Genomic DNA, 23,042 nt, shown 5'->3' on the forward strand with positions numbered 1-23,042 from the left:
TGTGTGTGTGTGTGTGTGTGTGTGTGTGTGTGTGTGTGTGTGTGTGTTTTTGTTAAATTATCCCTAATATTTCATTTTTGATGGTACTGTTTTTTAAATTTAAATTTCCATTTTTATCACTACCATGTAGTAGAATATTACTGAGTTTTGTATAACGACCTTGTATCCTGTAACCTTGCTCTCACCATTTCTAGTTGCTTTTTTGTCAATTCCTTGTTTTCCTCATAGACAAGCAAGCTGTCTGCAGACAGTTTTACTTTTTTTCCCACCTGTGTGTCTTTAATTTCTTTTTCTTGTCATGTTGCACCCAGTGTGACCTCTGGTGCCATGTTTAATAAAAGTGTGAGAGCAGACATTCTTGCCTTGTTCATAATTTAAGGAGAAAGCATTTCATTTTTTCTTATAATTGAGTATGATATTAAGAATAGGTTTTTTTTGTGAGATGATTTTTATCAGGTTTAGGAAATTTCCTTCTATTCCTAGATTGCTGAGAATTTTTATGACTTGGTGTTGAATTTTGTCAGATGCTTCTTCTACACCTATTGAGATGATTATATGGGCTTTCTTTTTGTTCTGTAAATATGATGCATTACATTAATTGAATTTTGAATTCAATTCAAAATCAACCTTGCAATCCTGGGATAAATCCCACTTGGTCATGGGATGCTTTCCTTTTGATATACTGTTCAAATTGATTGCCTAATATTTTGTTAAGGATTTTTGCATCAATATTCATGAGATGTTGGTATGTAGATTTTGTTTCTTGTAATGTCATTTCCTGGTTTTGGTATCAGGTTCATGCTGGCTTCACAGACTAAGGTGGGAAGTGTTTTCTCCTTTTTAAATTTTCTCAGTGAGTTTATGTAGAATTGGTACGATATGTTCCTTAGATGTTTGGTAGAATGCACCAGTGAAGCTGTCTGGGACTGTAGTCTTTGTGGGGAGATTTGTAACTAGAAATTTAAATTAAAAAACTTCGTTGACATTGGATTATTGAGGCTATTTCTTCTTTAGCGAGTTTGGTATTTTGGATCTTTCAAGAAATGTGTCATTTTCATCAAAGTTGTCAAGTTCATGTTTTCTTTTTATCCTTTTAGTCTGTAGGATCTGCAAGGGTGTCTTCTCTCTCATTCTTGATGTTGGCAATTTATGTCTCCTTTCTTTCTTTGTTTGGCTGGGGGTTTATCAATTTTATTAATCTTTTTGAAGAATCAGATTCTCATTTCATTGATTTATTTTCTTTTTCATTGATTTATTTTTGTTTCCTATGCCATTAATTTGTCTTTTTAAAAAATATTTTCTTTATGTATTTGCCAGAGAGAGACACAGCGAGAGAGGGAACACAAGCAGGGGGAGTGGGAGCGGGAGAAGCAGGCTCCCCGCCGAGCGGGGAGCCCGATGCGGGGCTCGATCCCAGGACCCCGGGATCAGGACCTGAGCCGAAGGCAGACGCCTAACGACTGAGCCACCCAGGCGTCCCCATTAATCTTTTATTATTGCTTCCTTTCTGCTTTGTTTGGATTTAATTTTATTCTTTTTCTAGTTCTTAAGGTAGAAGGTTAGATACCTGAGTCCTCCATTTTTTAATATAAGCATTTAATGCTATAAATTTTCTTATATGCACTGCTTTTGCTGCACACTCTAAGTTTTGATACAGTGCATTTTCATTGAGCTCACCCTATTTTATAATTGTTAATTTCTTTTTTTACCCATGGGTTACTTAGAAACGTGTTTGTATTATTTCCGATAACTTTGGGGGATTTTCTAGATATATTTCTGTTATAGATTTCTAGTTTAATTTTTTTGTAGTCTGAGGAAACATTTTATTTGCAATATTTTTGAATTTGAGAGTTGTTTTAGGGCCCATAATGTGGTTTCTCTTTATGAATGTCCCATGTGCTATTGAGAAAAAAAATGTGTGTTCTGCTGTGTTGAATGGAATGAATTAGCTCATTAGAGCAGAGGAGCTTCTGCTTTTTCTTAAGGTTCAGAGACAAAGTCCATATTGTGATTGTCTTAGTATGTCTTCCCTTGATCTTAAGAGGAGAAAACCAAGTTACTGTAGCTTCATGTTTTCAAAGCTAATTTTAAAGTTTGCACACAGATTTGAAAAAATCTCATGCCCCTCCTTTCCTTTTTCATCCTGTTATGAAATGTAGATTGGTCTTGGTGACATTTTCTTCTCATATTCTCTAAGGCCAGGTTCGAGTTTAAATTAGTATGAGCTATTCTTATAGGAGATGTGATACAAGCTAGTTAAGAACATGGATTTAGAGCCAGATAAGCCTATGTTTAAATCCTTATTCTGGTATTAATGTGTGTGTGTGTGTTCATGAGCACATGGTTTTTATACATATTTTGTGAAAATTAATTTGGTAATAGTAGTGAAGCACCTTTGCATGGCACAAGTAAATAACATATGGCTCTACTGTTGTTATGTGATTTAGGCAAATACTGGGAAGTGTTCACTTGTCTTCCTTTCCAAAACTTCTCTGATAATAGCTAGATTCCTTTGTTAGCCATTTTTCAGTATGTCAAGCTTTTTTGAGCTTTTTGAGCTTCTTCTTACAGTGATTACTGTATAAAGGCCTCCTAGGAAGGGTTACTTATTCTTATTTCCTAATCCTACATGGTGAGTTTGTTTACTGGGTAGCTGTTCTCAGTGACAGAAGAAATGAAGCAACAGGACGTTAATGAGTATTTTAGGAATGTGGGGTCATAGAAACAGAAGTGGGCCCTAAAATAGAGTCCCCTAGAATTGGTCACATCGTTCATACTGGAAGCAGTCACATCTACAGGCTTGAATGCTTGTGTCGTGTCCCGTGAGGGAAAGCATCAGAAAGACACCTAGAAATAAACTCTCAAATCAGAATAGTAAGGCATTCTATTGAAAAAGGCAGCATAATTTACTATGACGTCAAATGTTCAATAGGACCCGAGTAAGAAAAATATTAGATTGCTAGAATGATTTAATATACATATTCTTGGATCAGAGGCAAGAGAGTAGTAGAGCCATAGCCGACCTCTGTTAACACGCAAATTACATCGTCATTCAGTAAAACCTGTTGTACCTACTAGTGCCAGGCACTCTGCTAGGCATTGGGGATGTGAGAGTGACTCTGGTAGACACGGTTCCTCTTCCCGGTGGGGAGGGAATAAAACAACCGCGTAAGAGCTGTGGCAAGAGAGGTCCGCGGAACGCACAGAGGAAGGGCATCTACACCCGTGCTTCCCTGAAGTGACCTGCGAATGAGAAGTCACAGGGTCCTAAGGGGGCGCGGTTAAGGTTTCGGGAAGAGGGGGCAACCTCTGAGGAAGCCTTTAGTTGCCAACTCTGATCTTCCCAGAAACATTCAGCCACAGGGAGGTCCATGATTTAGTGGTAAATGTCGAAAACATTTAGTTTGTTACCCACATTCAGCCCAAGGTAAGCTGAGTGCAGGATGACTGTGCAGTACCCCGTTTCAGAGAGCTTTCCAAGGAAAATCTTGATAATAATGAAAAGAATGACAGCAGGTCAGGCTTGTTGATGCATTTTATTGTGAGATGGGGGAGTCTGGTAAAAAACTAGAAAATGACCATGGTGTAACAAGGAACTTAAAAATGAAGAATCAGATTTGTAACTTACATACATGAATACAGGAACAAATTGGCACAAAATGTTAAACATTGTTCCCAACACTGTTTATATAAGGTTATCCTAATTTGGCTTACTAAGGAAATGAGAGTTTTATGGTTAGGCTAATCTCTTAATAAAACTGCAGAGCATCATGCTATTAGTCACACAGTGAATTTCAAAATTTAAGAGTTTTATATTAAAAACTGGGTAAAGGTAAAATGACTTGATTGTAGTTGTAAAACTAATACATTCCCATTTAAATTCTGTTCTACAGTCCAAGGCAAGTATAAATGTTAACATAACACTGTTAAATCAAATCTCAATGCAAGAGAACCAATTGCATCTCTACTTTAAATCTTATCAACTTTCCAAATTTTCATACTAAAATATATTATTGTATTAATACAAACTACAGTATTATACACTACACTGTGTAATAAATAAAGAAATATAAAAATAAGACACATAAATATAAAAGTTTTCTAAAACTAAAAGTACATGTCAGTAAGAAGGGTATTAATACTGCCAGGTTTGAAGACATACAGTACAAAAATGTTGCACAGATCTATAAACTAAAAGAAATAAAATAATACTGATACGTAAAAATCAGCTAATGTTGTTAATAAACTGGGTCCATAATAACTAACATTTGGAAACAGTTATGAGCCAAATAACAATGGCATGTCCATGTCTGAAATGCACGTACATGGACAGAGCAGATTAGAAAATTTCCCTTTCATTTCTGTAGAGAAATTTTGAAAGTCAATTAACACAAAATGAGTACTGAGGAATTAAAGGATGAAACGTCCCAGTGTTTAGGTTTCTCTGACAGAGTCAGTGGTTTTAAGTTTTATTTGGAATTTTGATACAATAAACAAATCAACAAATGCTAGTTATTGTAGGCCACACATTGAACGAAGGCGGGTTAGAGCCTTGAAAATACTGATAAATGGCACTTACAGCACACAGGTCTTGCTTAAGGCCAAAGGAGATACAAAGCTTCATATCATATCCTTCATATTTGTCACCACATACTCAAACACAATACGGACACTGATTCCGACGACTCTGCTGCCCTTCCCAGGATGAACACTGTTAGTCCCTGCAATCAGAGCTCAACGACGATCTTCTGAACTCCATTTTAAACCACATGAGTAAGAAACTTCAGTTCTTCTATCGGCTGCTTTCTTAAGGCTAACAATACACTTGAAATGGTAATACTCCACTATGACATCTAAATATTAGAAATTACTACCTTCTAGATTGGATTTATAAAAGGTAGTCAGCACGGTTTGGAACTGCATTATACTTCTCTGCGAAGGGAATTTTGTAGTGCAGAAGTTCTCACATTTTAAAAAACATAATAAAATACTGAAGCGGATTTAGCATACGTTTACCAATAAAAAATTATAAAATTTCTCCCAATTGTACAGCTTAAGAATAAACCAACGTAAGAGCGATAATTAATACTGACAAAATGAAACAATGCCAGATGCTTATTTAATTAATTAACAGTTTCCTTTAACCTGTTAAATCTTTGCTTTCCGAGTCATTAAAGTTTTCAAATCTGCTTCGTGTTACAAACTTGTTCCTAACTTTGAAAAATGCATGAAAAATTACTAGGTCTGAGCTCAGGCACACCCGGATTTGTGTGTGTGTGTGTGTGTATGTGTGTGTGTGGGGGGGGTTGTATTTTGTATTTTTTTTTAATTTTTACTTTACACAGTAGTGAACAGAAACCACAGTATACAGCTGACTGTGTTTCCATGAAAAGCATGTATAATATAGAACAAACTTCATTACCAATTAGAATGTATTTTCCTTCTAGGAAAACCCTTAGGCTTCGTTTGTTTTTTCTTCAGACACCTGCTCACTCTTCTTGCTCACTTTTCGCTCGAAGCCGCTGGCTTGGTTTACGGCGTCATCTTCCTTCGTCAGACCTTCAGTTTGTGCCTCTTCGCCCTCCGCCCCCGCCCCCGCCCCCGCCGGCTCCTCGTCCTCCTCGTCCTCGTCCTCCTCCCCTTGCGGTTTCTCACATTCCTTCTCTTCCCGCAGCTCTTCCGTCTCTTTGTCCTCCTCGTCCTCCTCCTCCTTCTCACTGTCTTCATCCTCTTCCCTCGTCAGACTCTCCCTCTCATCCGAGTCGGCCTGCGAGGGCGACGCCCGGGCCCCGCCGTGCTCGCCGGCCAGGACTTCCGGCCCCGGGCCCTCGTGCTCCGCGCCGTCGCGCTCCTCCGCCTCTCGCTTGCAGTAGGAGTAGCGATGATTCATGTGTTGGGAATAAGACCCAGAGTGTGAGAAACGCTTTCCACATTTGTCACATTGATAGGGCTTTTCTCCAGAATGTAACCGCATGTGTTCGATCAAATGATGTTTGTGTTTAAATGCCTTCTTACAGATTCCACACTCGTGCGGTCTCTTACCTGCAAAATAAGAACACAGCCATGACACAAAATCCTCAGAAGGCTTTCGGGGGCACTTCAGTTTGCGGAAAGGGTTAGAGAGTCATTTTTCAAAAGCTGTCAGGTTCGGTGACATACCTGTGTGTTCGTATTTATGTCTCAACAGTGAGCTACTCTTTTGAAATATCTTATCACACAAATCACAAGCATACATTCCATTTTCTGTCTTCCGCATTTTCTTCTTGGGTGGTGTAGAATCCGAGTCATTCTGGTCCTCCACATTTGATACTCCTTCTGAGCTAGTGTCTTGCCTTTCATCCTAAAGAAAGAAAAGAACACCTAATTTCAAATTAAAAGGTAAGCAAGAGACATATATATAAAAGCACAGGTTAAAAAACTACTTTGCTTTATACTTTCAATAGCTTAACCAAAGCAGGAATACTACTCATCACTGCAGACAGGCTCCAAGGGTGGGAGGCTAGAGGCTAGATGGGGGTTGATACAGAAAAAAGTGCGGTTGGGGGCAACAGAGTCACAATGATGACAAAAACAAGTGAGCAACTGATGAAAAGAAAGAATGTAAAACGTATACTAACAAAATTTACCTGGTTTCAAAGAAATCATGACTTTGTGAGAAATTCGCGGAAAATTTTAACTTACGAGTTTGCTACATCATCACCAATCTCTAACTGCATTATTTGCCTTCATTGTTTTCCTAAGCAAAAATTAAGATTCTATTTTTATTTATTTATTTATAAAGATTTTATTTATTTCTTTGACAGAGAGAGACACAGCGAGAGAGGGAACACAAGCAGGGGGAGTGGGAGAGGGAGAAGCAGGCTTCCCGCGGAGCAGGGAGCCCGATGCGGGGCTCGGTCCCAGAACCCTGGGATGATGACCTGAGCCGAAGGCAGACGCTTAATGACTGAGCCACCCAGGCGCCCCAAGATTCTATTTTTAAAGGTGGTCTTTCAATTGTATCCTCCAGAACTTCAGAAGTCTATGAACTGACCTCCATGGTTTCTTTGAAAAGAGAGGGATTTGCTCTTGCTAAGGAACAAGATGGCAAAACAATGCAGGAGGGTCTCTATTTTGAAGCAAGTATACTTGCTAGACAAAATAAATCTTCAGAATTTCAGTGGAATAAAAACATTTCAGGCAGTCCCAGGGCGGTAATGTGTAGGAAGCTCTCATGTAGGTAAACAATGACTGGTAGTGGAATTGGGTCCCTCAAGATCCTTATGTCTTTCCTCAAGTCTTCCATTCTATTGCCTCTAATCCCACAAATAGTCTAAAAGCTCAAAGGTTTTCCACAACATTTCTTATAGTTTTGCAAAGTGGGAGAGGCGCAGCCATTTGCCTGGGTGGTTTGTGAGCTGCCAGTTTGTGCTAAAGTACCTGGACTACTTTCACTGCTATCTGACGTGGCCCTATGATTAAGTGAAATGTTGGTGGGTCCCCTTTTATTATTCAAAGGTGTGCACAGTGTTTTAAACACTGAGAGTCTAGATGAATTCATTAGTTGCAGGAAACCCAATCAGTAAGCAATATTTAAGGGGGACAAAAAGCAGCAGGTATACATTTGAACAGGATATTGTAATTATTTCAGCTGTACCTACTTATAGCAAATATTTGGATGAAAGATCACATTTATCTCTAGTATTTGGTTGATTCAATAAGAAACCGATGAAAAAAATTGGGAGGCCATCAAGGTTAGTAACCTAGAAAAAGTCTGGATAATGAGCCACACAATAGTACACAAAATGGTTCTAACTAAAACTGCATCATGGATTTTGGGGGGAAAGGTAAGGAGGAAAATGCACATATAGGTTCATATATGTTAATTATGACTGAATACTGTTTTAGTTTACAGCTCATAAAGTGATCAGCAAATTCACTAGGTGAGCTCTTTGTATACTTAATTCTTGTTTAATTAAAGCCTTTAATAAATATAGGTGTTAACACATAAAAAATAATAGCTCAGTTTTGCTGGTGTGAAATGTCTGTGAATGGGAATGTATTTTCATGCATTAATGATGATACAGCAGAAACCGTTACTAATTTGGGAATATAACTCTAAAAACAGAAGTCCAATTGGTGAGTATTCCAATTTTTCTTCTCTGTTTCAAGCTTCAGATAGTCAAGTCTTTAGCTGAGCCTTCTCATTTCCCCAGGAGAATAACAAAACTGTAGTTGATAACCATACCTGGGATTAGTTAAGAAACTGAAGGCGAGATGCTATGAAAGTTAAAGCAAATGTTTATCTATTTCCTCTCAAAAATGACAGTTTGCAACAACCTGTTCGGCTCTACAGAGACTGATTTTTATTTCAAAAAATTCACCGAAAGAAGTCAAACTAGCATTTTGGTAAATAGCTTTGGGAGAGGGGCCTTTTCTTTACCTGATTCCCATTTGGCTGGATCACTTTCAAGGGTGGTTCCTGGACTGCAGGGCTGACTGTAGTCGAGTACGTGTAAGCCACCTGGGGAATCAGAATAGTCTGCTTATTGGCAGCTAGTGCCCGCAAGCATGGAACACTGTTCTGGTCAGCAATGGCCACGATCGTGGGTAACTGGGCAGTGACTGTAGGTATAGCAATATTTATGGGGTTGGCACTTGGTGGGATTACATTTACAACTGGTTCTGAGTCTGTAACACAGCTGTCCTTTTGCGGCTCCTTTTTTGCACAAGACAAGTTCAAGGGTTCTTCCTGGACAGAATAAACACTGTTCTGGTAAACACTAGTGATAGTTGACCTTTCCAATAATTCTCCCTGTTGCTTTGGTAGTGAAAGATCAAGAGGTTCTACTTGTGGCTCTTCTTGTGCACCTTCCGCTGTGTACAAGTAACCCTGTGTATTTCTGGATGAGGAAAGGTTTAGAGGTGATGGGGATGATGGACTACTTCTGGAACCATTGACGGTTGATCCCGCTGGTAAAACTGGAGAGTGAGTCATCTTCAGGGGACTCTGTAGATTTACTGTGCTGTCCGGGGGTTCATTTGCATTTGTAGATTGAGGCTGCTCATCGTTCTTTGCAGGGATATTCACTTTGCCTGGTTCAGGAGAAGATGGTTCAGAAGACTGCACTGAAATCTGTCCAGCTTGCATCTTTTCAAACCACTTTTTTACTACATCCAGTGGAAGGTTTACCGAATCAGCAATTTTTGAGAGCTCTTCTGCACTTGGCTGTGCGTTCAAAGCATAATATGCTTTTAGAAGAGATAAGAGGTTCTTTAAAGGTGGCTGACTGGGAGACAGATTGCCATCTCCACCCGAGGAAACAGAGGACTCGGGCTTCTCAGCTTCTGGTGCAGGGAGTGGAGGAGGCTGAGCAGGCTGCTTTAGGTCATAGTGCTTTAATTCGGGAAGTGCATTAATATCTCCTGGACATTCGTCACACAGAAGGCAAGTGCTATCGTTCACTCCTCCTTCAAAGCTTTTGTCCTTCTCTGATTTAACAGTAAGATCTTCTGGTAACTTTTCACTTTTGCAACTGTTTGTGGGGACTGGATTTTCTTTTTTTAAATTCTGAGGAACAACTTGAAGTTGGCTAGGCTGCTCAAGACTGTAGTTAATGATAATTTTGGTTGTTCCATCTTGATCAACCAAAGGAAGACTGATGGCAGAAATAACAGAATGGCCACCTTGCTGTATGGATGAAGCATTGATTGTTTCTTGTTCTTTGGATGCAAGACTGGCTTGATTATTCTCCAAAACTTGCCTTATTACATTACCGTCCACTGCCACTTTAAGTACATTCTGAATATCACTTAAATTGATACTTATGGGAGACACCAAACCGACTGTTGGCAGAACAACAGCTTGCACCACACCCTGAGGAGAACTGGTTGCCTGTAACGGGCCACCACCACTGAAAACCCCATTCTGTAAAGGGGTTGAACAGTTGATTCCTGAAGCAACCACTATGGGTTTGAATTCATAATCCACAGGTTCAGTTTTAATTTGGTTTATAGAAAGTTGTTCTTGAAGGGGCTTATTCTCTATCTTTTGCCGTATCTGTGGTCGTGGGGGACTGCCTGGTGATGCCGAAAGAGATGGCGAGGAACACTGAGGCGTCTTGAGTCCTGTTCTTGGTCGCCCGTTCACAGGCATCAAGCTGATACATTTCTTACTGCTTATGTGTGAGCTATAGGAACCAGAATGGGAAAAACGTTTCTTGCAGTTTGGGCATTCATATGGCTTCTCTCCTAAACAAAAAAAATTATATTCACTGAATTATTACATGTAAGTTTTCATGTATCCACATTTTCCTTAAGACAAAGAGTATAAATTTAAAAAGAGATTTCCATGTATCTTGTGATACAATTTTATTTAGAATATTCATTTTAATTTCAAAGCTGACGTAAATGTTATAAAGACTAGCAAAACCTTTGTCTGTGGTACATGTGCTAACCTGTAAGGAAGTCTTCTCAGCATATGTGTATAATATTCCTGCTAACCTTTAAAACTTCAAATAATTCTCAAATGCCAAAAATAATTCCAGTTGACCCTTGAACAACATGGGTTTGAACTGCATGGGCTGACTTAACACAGGGATGTTTTTTGATAAATACCCTACAGTACTGCAAATGTATTTTCTCTTCCTTATGAGTTTTCTTAATACCCTTTTCTCTTGCTTACTCTATTGTAACAATACAGTATATAATACAGATAACATTCAAAACGTGTATTAATTGACTGTTTCTGTTATAGGTAAGGCTTCTGGTCAGCAGTAGGCTAGCAGTAGTAGTTAAGTTTTGGGGAGTCAAAAGTTGTATGTGGAGTTTTGACTGCATGGGGGCCTGGCTCCCATAACCCTGCATTGTTCAAGGGTCAAATGTACATCTACTCTTTCAAGTAATTTTTTTTCTTACCCTATTTCATCTACCTATGTAATTTTTCTGTATTGCACTATACTTAACCATCTGCAGGAGAAATTAATATTAGAGGAAAGGAAAGTAAAATCTCCCTTATATAAGACTTAACAAGTGCAAATACCTATCCTTCCCATATCCACGAGGTTTTAAGGTTTCCTTGAAAAGATCTTTCTCAATGGGCAGAAAACTTTCCATATGAGGTATTGTTATCAGCCTTGGCTTATTAAACTGGGAGGTATGCATTCCTGGAGCTAGAAGGCAATGTTCTAGTGGGTATGCAAAGCTTTCTTGTAGTTTCAATTTTAGTGACAGTGGTTACAGTAACTTAAAACATTTTAATATTAAAACACAGATTATACCATGGAGAAAAAGACAATATTCTTGTGAATTGTTAGGAAAAATCCAGAATGTCAAAGAAGCTCCTTGCTTGTAGGGACTTATGTCAAGTTGCTTCCTTGACCTTCCAGGAGAGAAGACATTCATTCTTGTTGGCTGTTAGGGATACTTTGGTAGAAAATTTTGAGAAGCATGGAGCCAAATGGAATACTTTCAGACAACCCTAATTTTTCACCTTAATTTTAATTTATATTTATAGTTCATTCATTTATAATTTATAGGTTAAAGACTATCAGTTTCAATAAGATAGGAACTTGAGTCTCGTGTGCCATTTATGCCTTGTACCTATTGAAGTGTAGGTCAAAAATGCTCAATAAACCTTTTTTGGATGAATGAATGACTCATTGCAAAATTATGGAATATGGTGATGCTATTTATCTCCTCAGTATCAAGATAAAACTCTTTCTTTCCTCCGTTCTTTTTAAGAATGAAAATGAAAGCAGTGAGAAACTCAATGTAAGTTCTTCGAATAATGTAATTTCAGTGTTGTAAAGTTTTTAAAAAGTGAGTTATATTTTCTCAAAGTATATTTACTTGAAGAATCAGATATTAGAACTGGAAGGGATCTAAGAGGCCCTCTTGTACAGTCAAAGAGTTCATTTTATATCATCCTTGACTTTAGCTAGTCTCCTGTGTAAGCTCCTTTATTAAAAGGAGGTTATTACTTGCTGGACAGCTCTATGGAAGATGGTCTGGTTTGGTACTGCTGAGGATCATGAATTTGGGTTCAAAACCTAGCTCTGCCACTAGTTTTTAAAAAAGATTTAAGTAATTAATTGGTTAATTAATTAATTAATTTATTTTGAGAGAAAGATGGGGTCATGAGTGGGGTGGGAGAAGAAAGAGGAGGAGAGGAGAGAGGGAATCTTAAGCAGACTCACACTGAGCATGGAGCCCAACACGGGGCTCAATCCCATGACCATGAGATCATGACCTGAGCTGAAATTAAGAGTCGGATGCTCAACTGACTGAGCCCCCCAGGTGCCGCTTACTGTTTTCTTAATCTTTCCAAGCCTCAGTGTTTAGGTGTGTAAATAAATGTAAATACATCCTCACTGGATTGTTGTAGCAGTTTTATGACATAATATAGCAAAACTCTTTGTGTGGTCTTAATACAAGTTAGTGATTCTTTTAAAAAGTAATTCTCTGGAGAGAGAGGTTGAGTACTAGGCCAGAATTTGCTTGTTATAATGCCTACTTTCCCATCCTAGCCTGCCCTCTGATGCCACACAGAGCAAGTCTAACTTCTCTTCTCAAAGTCAGACTTTCAAACTGATGAAGAGCGGTCATCTGTATCCTTACACTTCCCTTGTGTGGGTTAAATATACCCAGGTCCTTCAAAGACTCCTCATAGGACATGGGTTTTAGAACCCTTCCCACTTACCCACTTGTTAACTCAGCTCTGGAAATTCTCCAGTTTATCAGTATCTTTCCAATGGGATGCCTGAAATATGATTCAATACTCAAAATGCATCAGGTAAATTTCCGGGGGGAAGGGCTGTAAAGCAAGGGATGTGTTCTAGTGTCTCTATTTTAACATTTTAAATTCTTGCATAACTTTTTTAGATGAGCCATATGCTTCTTCTCTTGTTAGAGACACTTGGAAAATAAGAATTTATAATATAGATTATTTTTAAAAAAGATTTTATTTATTTATTTGAGAGAAGGAGAGAGGGAGAGGGAGAGAGCAGGAGCAGTGGGGAGGGGCAGAGGGAGAGGGAGAAGCAGACTCTCTGCTGAGCAGGGAGCCTGACATGGGGCTTGATTCCAGGACCTGGACATCATGACCTGAGCAGAAGGCGGCAGATGCTTAACCAACTGAGTCACCCAGGTGCCCCACAGATTATTTTTATCTTTACAGACACGGAGATAGAGGAGCCCAGTGGCTAAGGCAACAGCTTTGGAGTCAGGATACTTACACTGGGGCCCTGGCTTTGCCATGGACTAGCTGAGTGACTCTGGATATGTTATGTAAGCTCTCTGATGCTCCATTTTCTCATCAGTAGAAAGGGAAGAAGTAATAGCATCTACCTCATACGGCTATCATTGGGACTATATGAGTTAATGTACACAAATAACTAGAATGTGGCTGTACATAGTTAAGTACTCAATAAGTGCTAGTCATCAGTATTATTGTTGGGGATTACCCGATACTTTATCATTGCCAGAAAGAAAGTGCAGAACAATTGTTATAAAGCTAAATCCACTATGTTTGTTGGAAAACCCCTTGTTTCTAACTTTATAGCTTTCTGGTTTATAGCTAAAGTACATCACCTAATTTGTCTGTCTAGCAACTGTTAAACCCTAGAGGTGAAGTTGTGCTGTAAAAAGTCAGATGTCCTATGAATACTGATTTCTTTTTTGTAATGGCTGCGGTGGACGTTTGGTTGCATCTTACGTAAAAACTTTCCAGGCTAAAGTTCATAGGGCTATGGAACAAACCCAAGTTATTTCTGGGGAGGATCAGAGCCCGGGAACAGGAGCCTTTTTTGTCTCACCTCTGAGTGGAGGTGAGGTGACCTGCTCCTCATCATAGCTCAGCTCCCACATGAGGAGTTCAGATGATGGCTAAAACACATGATGCTGCATATGGCTCGTTTTAACGGTGTCAGGAGATAGCAACAATCCAGGTAATTTTAGGGAGTATAATTTGAAGATCCTGATTAAAAACTGAGCTGAGAAAAAAAGATTGCAGAGGTTTCTTGAAGGATATGAAGCTCATCCATTATTCAATACTCTAAACAGCTCTTTCAAAACTATCTGTGGTGAAGGACCTTCGGTGCCCCCATTTTTTTTTTGTTTTAAATTTCCAATCTACTGTAAGATCAATATTGTATAAAAATATAATAAAATTGTCACAGCATTTTCTTTTGTCTAATAGTTTCTAAATTACTCTGTTTCTATATTTAGCTCTTCAAGAACCAGTCTCAAAAAAGCTTACAGACTGGTACCAGTCCTGGAATGACACTGAGAGGCCCCAACTCAGAAATCTTCCTTTGGAATAAACCAGACCATCTAAGAGCTGTATACCTGGATTGTATCCAAGTGGCTACCCTGGAGAAATGCTTTTTCTAAACTGCATTTTGGTGAAATTATCACTGGCTTTCTATTGGAGGATCTTTCTTTATTTTTATTTATTTATTTAAAGATTTTATTTATTTATTTGTCAGAGAGAGAGAGAGAGAGAGCACAAGCAGGGGAGTGGCAGGCAGAGGGAGAAGCAGACTTCCTGCCGAGCAGGGGGCCCGATGCGGGACTCGATCCCAGGACCCTGGGATCACGACCTGAGCCGAAGGCAGTCGCTTAACTGACTGAGCCACCCAGGCATCCCATGGAGAATCTTACTTTAAAAAGAAAACCCTATCAAACTTTCTGCTGTACTATTTTAAGGATATTTTGGAAAATGATATAAAATGCATTTTGCTTCTCTACGGGCTCTGTAGCAGGAAGAGTTGTACTTTTCCTAGCGACTGATTCCTTTCACTTGCAGACAGTCTGGGTCTTGGTTACTGACTGCAGTTTTCTGAGTTCCTAAACCTTAGAGTCTAATCTGTGGTCCACTTCCAGCATGTGCTTGGCATGTCATAGTATCCATTTTATTTCATGTTTACTTCATGCCTGTGTTACTTATTTTTCTAATATATTTTTGAATTAAAATTTCTTGCTGTATTAAAGGTATATAAGTCTCATATTACTTCCCCTTGAGGGTAAGACTATCCTATAAACACATAATGAATGGACAGTGCAGAGACGGCAGACGCTCTGTGCCCCACGATGTAGGCTAAATTTGCACTAGCTCCTTCAGTGACCGTTACCAAGCTTCTATCAAGCGCTTGTCCATCCAAACTCCTAAAACTTTTCTGTCAGTACTATAGACAGTTGCTCCCTACTTACTACTTGATTGAGACTGATTTTTGAATATCAATGCAGAGTTTTGTGATTAAATATCAACTTCCATTTCTGCCCTGCATTGTAATCTCTGGTGTGATGCATGCTTCCCAATTCCGTATCATCACCAGGTCTGACAGATCCACATCCTATATAACTGCAACAGGACCATATGACATTCATTCTGTACATGAATCTTGCTCTAAATTTTATTTTATTTTCCCTCCTCTACCCCAATCTCAACGTTTAAGAAAACTCTCTTGAATTAGTTAGATCTCTATCAATAACTTCAAATCATCTGTAGCAAGAAAGCAGGTCATTAAGAATATATTCTTGATGAAAATTTTTTGATAGCCCAGAAGTTAAGAAATAGGATTTTGTGGCAGACTGCAAAAGATAACTTCTTATTTCCAGGAATATTAAACTGTGAAAATAAATAAATGTTTTTGCAAGAATCTTGGTTTAACCAAATTGGTAACTTTCACATTATTTAGCCCTCAACAAACAAGAGAGTGAAACTTCTAGAAATGTAGTTCCAAAATAAAACACAGATACCACACCAGTCACCTCTCACAAAGCCATCCGCTGTACTTTTTTATAGGATGTCTGTAAGATGTAAATGTCAATACAATCATTTTCACAAAATAAGCAATGTGCAGACACCCATCATTTCTCATTAATTAGAAAACAGTTCTTTTTCACTACTATTTAAATCTAAAATAACATACCAAAATTAATCAGATGAATGGATATCATAGTGCAATGGGAGATGCTACCAAGTTTTTATTACAGCTTTTGTTGAAGTAGAGCCCCTAAAGACATGCAAATACAGCTCTTTTTGTTTCTAAGTTTCTAAAACAGACAGTTTTTTAATCATATAATATCATTTTGTAAGTAATTTTTAGAAAAGAATGTGGAAAAGAAAGATGAAATGAGAGGTGAACACATTTTTCTTTTAAATTTTCAATGCTGCCCTGTCTGGGTGACTCCACATCACCCCTGACCACTTCCTATCTGGAGTTTCCACTTCTGTTTCTCTCATGTAAAGAATGTCTTTGCGTCCTTACTTTCTTGTGCAAATTGTACCTCTATTTCCTTTTTCATTCCCTAGTTAACTGTGCAAAAGAGGCAATGAAATTAGCATTCATCAGAAAGCTCAAAGAGGTTGTGCTTCTTGTTAAAACATGCTATATTCTGATTAGGAAATTCGGAGTATGTTATATTATATTAGCTTAATATGCTTCAGTTAAAGATTAAGACACCAATAAAATACCGTTCATAAAGAGAAAATTTCTCCAGGTTAGTCTTTATTCTACAAGAAAAGCAAAAAGTTTCTGACCATGTGTGCAGACGACGTTATAACAGATTTATTTATTACCACATATGCTATGATATTCAAGGTGTAGAAAGAAAACAAATATTTACCACTGTGGATTCTTAAGTGCTCTTTTAGATGATGTTTGTATTTGAAAGCTTTTCCACATTCAGTGCACTTGAATTTACGATTTCCCCCAGACTGTGTCACATGTCTCTGTAAGAAAGAATTGATATTTTAATTAGAGAGCAATAAACCTTTGGACATAAAAGAATAGCCAATCTGCTAAAAGTAATATTTTGGTGAATTCTGCTTCTCAAAGGCTTCAAATTGAGGCAGTCACAAAAATCTAACACGTGGAATATTACACCAAAAAGAAGGGTGATAGTGGGATCAGAATTTTGACATAGAGAAAAATCTCTACTTGCTAGAGTATGAGAATCATACTTTATTGAGTAATACAGTATTTAGCACAAATAATATATACTTTACTAGAAACTAGAGATTATCTCTTCTGCAGCCAGGTTTTTTCCAGCAGTTTATCCTATCTCCTAGATGCTTGGTATTACCAAAATGTACTTTAATCTGATGAATTTAAAAAATACTTCCATCTTTTCATCCAAATATGGAGTATTATAATAGCTTTGTCTGGTTTATCAAAATCTCACTTTTATATATTTCAAATATATTCTGCACCCTTAGATTTTTTCCAGGTCCCATTATTTTATTTTTTATTTATCCATTATTAAATTTATTTATTATTAAAAAATGTTTTCCAGTCAAGTATAGTTGACAATGTTTCAGCATACAACACAGTGAGTCAAACAACTCCATATGTTATGCTGTGCTCATCACAAGTGTCTACCATCTGTCACCATACAACACTATCACAACACCACTGACTATATTCTCAATGCTGTACCTTTCATCCCCATAATTGTTCATTCTTTTTTTTTTACTATGTTATGTTAATCACCATACATTACATCATTAGTGTTTGATGTAGTGTTCCATGATTCATTGTTTGCATATAACACCCAGTGCTCCATGCAGAACATTCCCTCTTTAATTCCCATCACCAGGCTAACCCATCCCCCCACCCCCCTCCCCTCTAGAACCCTCAGTTTGTTTCTCAGAGTCCATCATCTCTCATGGTTCGTCTCCCCCTCCAATTTACTCCCCTTCATTCTTCCCCTCCTGCTATCTTCTTCTTTTTTTTTCTTAACATATGTTGCATTATTTGTTTCAGAGGTACAGATCTGTGATTCAACAGTCTTGCACACTTCACAGCGCTCACCATAGCACATACCCTTGCCTTGTTCATTCTATAACTGGAAGCCTGGACCTCCCACTCCCCTTCACCCGTTTTACCCATCCCCTCCCCGCCCTCCCCTGTGGCAACCACCGTATGTTCTCTGTGTTTATGAGTCTGTTTCTGCTTTTTGTGTTTATTAGATTAACCATACAAAGGCACTGCTTGAACTGAATTCTATCATAAACCTCATAAACCATAAATTGCTCATAAACCTCCAAAGGCTCCCCCCATTAGCCCCTGAATATAGATTCTGGGTCTATACATTCCAAGTTTACCTGAGTTTCCAGGCTGATTCTTCACCAGTTCCCTATAAGAAGTTCATGCCTCAGTCACTTAGTGAGTCTCAGTTTTTTGCACATATACTACTCTATCTCCTTGCTTTGGTTTATACTATTCCTTATTTCTTGGCTATATTTCCCTATAATTATGATTATTAAGATTCCAGCCATACTTCAAAGGGTTAACTCAAGTACTTTCTACTTGCTTCATGCTCACCCTAGCTGGAATCTCCCTTCTTTTGTTTTTCATACAGTAAGGAAAGAGAACGAGTACTTACCCTGTATCAGGCCCTACTTCATCCAAACCCATGGTTATAAGCACCACATATATGGTGACAACTCCCAACAGGGTATCTCTAGACCTCTTTCCCTTAACTCCAGACTCTCCCAGCCAATTGAGACCTTGATACTGCCTATTGGAAAGCAATGGGCATGTGAAACTTGCCACGATTAACCTGAACTCTTAATTTCCCTTCTGAGAGTCAGCTCCATCTCTGATGTTTCCTGTCTTTGTGAATGACACCTTCATTTATTTGATTATTGCTTAGGCCCTCAACTTTGGAGTAATCCTTGATTCCTCTCTTTCTCTGAACACCCTTACTTAATCCATCAGCAAGCCATCTGAATATACTCTGCATCCAACATTCATCACTGTGTCATGTCTGTCACCACCAGTGATTTCAAAGCCACCACTACCTTTGGCCTGGATTATAGCAATAGCCTCCAAATGGTCTCCTGCCTCTAAGTGGTCTCCCTGCTTCCACTCTTGTCTTTTTTGATCTACTCTCCAGCAAAAGCCAGTGTTCCCTTAAAAATAAAAAGGAAATAAAGATAAAATTCAATATCCTTCAAAGGCTTCCCTGTCATACTGTAGAATAAAATCAAAAGTCTCTATCATGGTCTATACAAGAGGGAGTATCATTCAGCCCCTAATACTTCCTGGCCCCACCTATCTTTCTCCCCTTTATTCACACTGGCCTCCTTGCTGTCCTTTGGGGATGCTGGACAGGCTTCTGCCTCAAGGCCTTTTCATGTTTTGCTCTGTTCCCTTTGACTGGAACACCCACTCCCCAATTATCCTATGACTGGCTCCTTCTTTTCATTCGGGTCTTAATTCGGATGTCCCATTCACAGAAAGGTCTTTCTATCCTTAAAAAAGTAGCAACTTTCTTCGCTTTCTATCTTCTGCTTTATTTTTCTTCATACTACCTGTTATTATATATCACCTGCTAATATATGTTGCTCCCCATTGTCTTAATCTTTGCTTATCTTTTTCACTATTATGCCTTTAATACCTAGAACAGGGCCTGACATGTAATAGAAAGACAAATGTTTGTTTAATGAATAAATTAATAATACATGGAAATGCTTATCTCTGAGTCATGGCATGCTTTTCAAACACAGGTTTGCTGCCCTGTAACCTAAATTGTTTCCAAGACATCCCAATCATATTTCCTCACATTATTGGTCCCCATACTAATCACAGCTCCTTTCTGATTTTTGTCTGATCACAAACTTCATATATAAAACCTACTACCAGGTGCCTGGGTGGCTCAGTTGGTTAAGCAACTGCCTTCGGCTCAGGTCATGATCCTGGGGTCCCGGGATCGAGTCCCATATCAGGCTCCCTGCTCAGCAGGGAGTCTGCTTCTCCCTCTGACCCTCTTCCCTCTCATGCTCTCTGGCTCTCATTCTCTCTCTCTCAAATAAATAAATAAAATTAAAAAAAAAATAAAACCTACTACCTTTCACCCATCAGAAAAATCATGACAAAATTGGCTTTCATGTTCATCATTGATCTTACGATTTGTTTCTATAATGGCATCTCTCACTTTCACCATTAGCTCTATCTGTGCTTTGCAGATCCTTTCTTTGACAATGGCCCTTGGTAGAGAAAGGATATGGGGGCAACAGGTGCCATTTGGGTCTCCTCCCCAAATGTCACATGAATAGGCTCTTTTCCCAAGGCTTGACTGTACTGTGGTCATGTTAAGACTCTGAGATGGAAAAAGCACTCTTTTGCATTGTCCCCGGTAAGACTTGCACAGGGGCAGATGGTAGACAGATGTCTTTGTCTTCAGTAGTTCCTTCTCTGTATCAATTTCTTCCTTCTGTTGGTATTCTCCCCAATTTCAAGTGTTCTCTCATGGACTTATCCATTAACCTAAGGAAATCTTGGTCTTATACGGCCTGATTGCTATCCTCTCCCCCTTTATTTTGTGATTTGGTGAGTGTTATTGCCAAAGTCCTGAGAAGACAGGTTGGCCCTGCTTGATGATTCTGTTTCTGCCATAATTTTTTTGCTTGATTTAGCCATCATCTTAGAAAGGGTCTAACTTGTTCTCTACGAGATACAGGACTTAGATTAGGTGCATGCATAGGGCAGAGTTCTCACAGATTCGCATTTATAGACAGTCATAATCCTCTGATACAAGAAACTGGACATGTGTCCCAACGATAACACATACCCTTAAAATACACTGTGCAGCTGAATATTTATTTGATTTTTAAATTTAGAAGCATGTTGATACTAATTTGATTGTTTAGAGTTGACACTTATCAGGATCTTATAAAAGAAGGACAACCAGCAAGAGCTTCTTAGCCTTTAATCCTTAAGTATAGAGCCAACAGTTCAAATGTAACTTAACTTACAGAAGAATAGTCTTGGTTTATACATCTAGAAATTGAGGCAAAGTGACATAGGAATAGAACCAACCATGTGAAAATTGAATCTTCAGAATAAAAATGTTTAGAATCTAAACCTTAGATTCCTAGAGGAAGCAACTTCCCTTCCTACAGTAAACAGAACACAGTAACTTATACTGAGAATAAATAAAGTAGTCTTTGGTTCCCAGAAAATTAACTTTTATTATTATTATTTGACTTTCTTCTCAATTTGGTCAGTACTTAGTCATATGGTTTATGAAACCAGTATTTATTTTTCCTACACTGAGCATTTTGGTAGAATGCATTTTGAAATCTAGTTTTAAACTTAAGGGAAATATTTGTTACAGTATAAGCAAAATAATTAAATCAAGAAAGGAATCTTATCTGAAAAAGAATAAAAAAACTTAGTTACCTCGGAAATAATATTCATATGTACTTTGTAACTCAGAAATGATAATTCAAATAATCACTTGCATTCTTATAAGGCTGCAGATAAGATGCTGTCTAGTACATCCTTTTAAATATGTTAAAACCCTTGCCCTCTATGGATGGTTGATTTCACTTACTTGATCTCTTCCTGATTTATGTGACGTCATGTGACGTTCAAGTTGAGTTCTGTATGCAAAGGTGTAACTGCAGAGGGAGCAACTAAAATTATCTTCATTCTTTTCATGGCGATATTTAATGTGTTCTTTCAGAGAGGTAAAGCGTTTATAGCCTCTATCACAATACGGGCAGGTGAGTAACTGGGAGAATGCATCTGGTGTTCCTGTATAAGAAAGATCACATATTGTGAATTTAAAACATTCAAAAAATATTACCAAAGCTACCACTAAGTCCCTATGCTTTGTGCCAGATATTATGCCACCCACTTTATATTTGATCCTTAAAACAATACAATGATATTCATCTCTATTTTATACAAGAGAAAACAGGAGGCTCAGAAAGGTTAAATAAAAGTCACACAGCTAGTAAATGATGAAATCAGGATTCAAACATGTGCTGTCTGACTTCAAAGTCCCATGTCTTTTCCACTAAACCACAAATCTTCCCTTCTTTTTGTATGGCTAATTAGACAAAGAAAACAAAAATAAAATTAGAAATATATGTTACATTTGTAAATGTATACATATTGAAGGGGACTTTTACACAATAATAGAATCTTTCTATTGGTAACAATGTATCATCAATTATTTAATGCTTTCTTTCTAATTTGGAAAGGACGCTATAAAGTTATTGTCATCAGACAGTAAGTAGTATATAATTAGATTATGTTTTCAAGACACCGCTTGAAGTTAGGTGTAGCCATATGACAGAGTTCAGACCACAAGAACAAGTACTGGGGGAAATGAATAACAGGAGCCAGATCTAGGTCTGGCCCACAAAGACCTCCCACGCATGCTTCTTTATGCTCTTTCCCTTACTGAAATACATGGGTACATTTTCTGTAGAATTTTATATGGATAATTACAGGATAGCATTCAGAAAATAAAGGCAATATAGAAAAACTGGAGTTCACTGAGTGGACCATATATTGTTTTTTTAAGATGTATTTATTTGAGAGGGGCACATGAGTGGGAGGAAGGGCCAAGGGAGAGAATTCAAGGAGACTCCCTGCTGAACATGGAGCCTGACACGTGGCTTGACATGGGGCTCGATCCCAGGACCTATGAAATCATGACCTGAGCTGAAACCAAGAGTTGGACAATTAACCGACTAAGCCACTCAGGTGCCCCTGAATGAACCATATTTTTTAAATACGGAACCATCTAAGCCTGACAATCCTAAAAAGTAACACTATTTTGCCAATTAATATTATTTAACTAAGAGTGGTTTTCCATATTCGATTTACTTCTTCAAAAAAATAAGTTCCTAAAAGATAACTTATTGTAAATCGTATCTCTACCTTCATTTTGAATTTCTTATTGAAAAAGACTACCAAGAAAATTTTATTACAATCTCAAAATTCTTCATAAACATATATTACCTTTATGGAAATTCAAGTCCATATGAATTAAAAGTCTTGCTTGAGAACCAGCCTGCATGTAATAGACTGAGCACCTGACCCCACACAGTTTGTTAATTATGTTGAAATATGTATCAAATATATGAATAAAATCAAACAACCAAATCCCCCAAAGTTTATGATGGTATCTTTATTAACAGCTAGCAAGGCAACTGGAATCAGAGAATTTTCTGTTGGTGATGTCTCTAAAATGACCTACTTCTGTGGGGACTAGATTAGCCACATGAAATTGTTTTGGAAATCACGCTATGTTTTGTC

General features: G+C 38.1%; 1 protein-coding gene across 3 annotated transcripts in view; it reads right to left on the reverse strand.

Annotated features, from left to right (window-relative positions):
• Positions 1-3,517: 3,517 nt before the first annotated feature.
• ZEB1 (zinc finger E-box binding homeobox 1) overlaps positions 3,518-23,042 on the reverse strand; it is a 191,156-nt gene continuing 171,631 nt past the window's right edge. For all 3 annotated transcript variants that reach the window (XM_025885774.2, XM_025885773.2, XM_073885488.1), the window contains exons 5-9: positions 21,325-21,527; positions 16,609-16,714; positions 8,423-10,230; positions 6,160-6,340; positions 3,518-6,042 (exon numbers count right to left, since the gene is read on the reverse strand). In XM_025885774.2, coding sequence (XP_025741559.1) covers positions 5,456-6,042; positions 6,160-6,340; positions 8,423-10,230; positions 16,609-16,714; positions 21,325-21,527 — 2,885 coding nt within the window. In that variant the 3' untranslated portion in view covers positions 3,518-5,455. The remainder of the gene's footprint in view (positions 6,043-6,159; positions 6,341-8,422; positions 10,231-16,608; positions 16,715-21,324; positions 21,528-23,042) is intronic.

Source organism: Callorhinus ursinus, unplaced genomic scaffold (genome assembly GCF_003265705.2).
Source record: "Callorhinus ursinus isolate GAN/ISIS: 27379988/994484 unplaced genomic scaffold, GSC_fseal_2.0 scaffold62, whole genome shotgun sequence".
Lineage (NCBI taxonomy): Eukaryota > Metazoa > Chordata > Mammalia > Carnivora > Otariidae > Callorhinus > Callorhinus ursinus.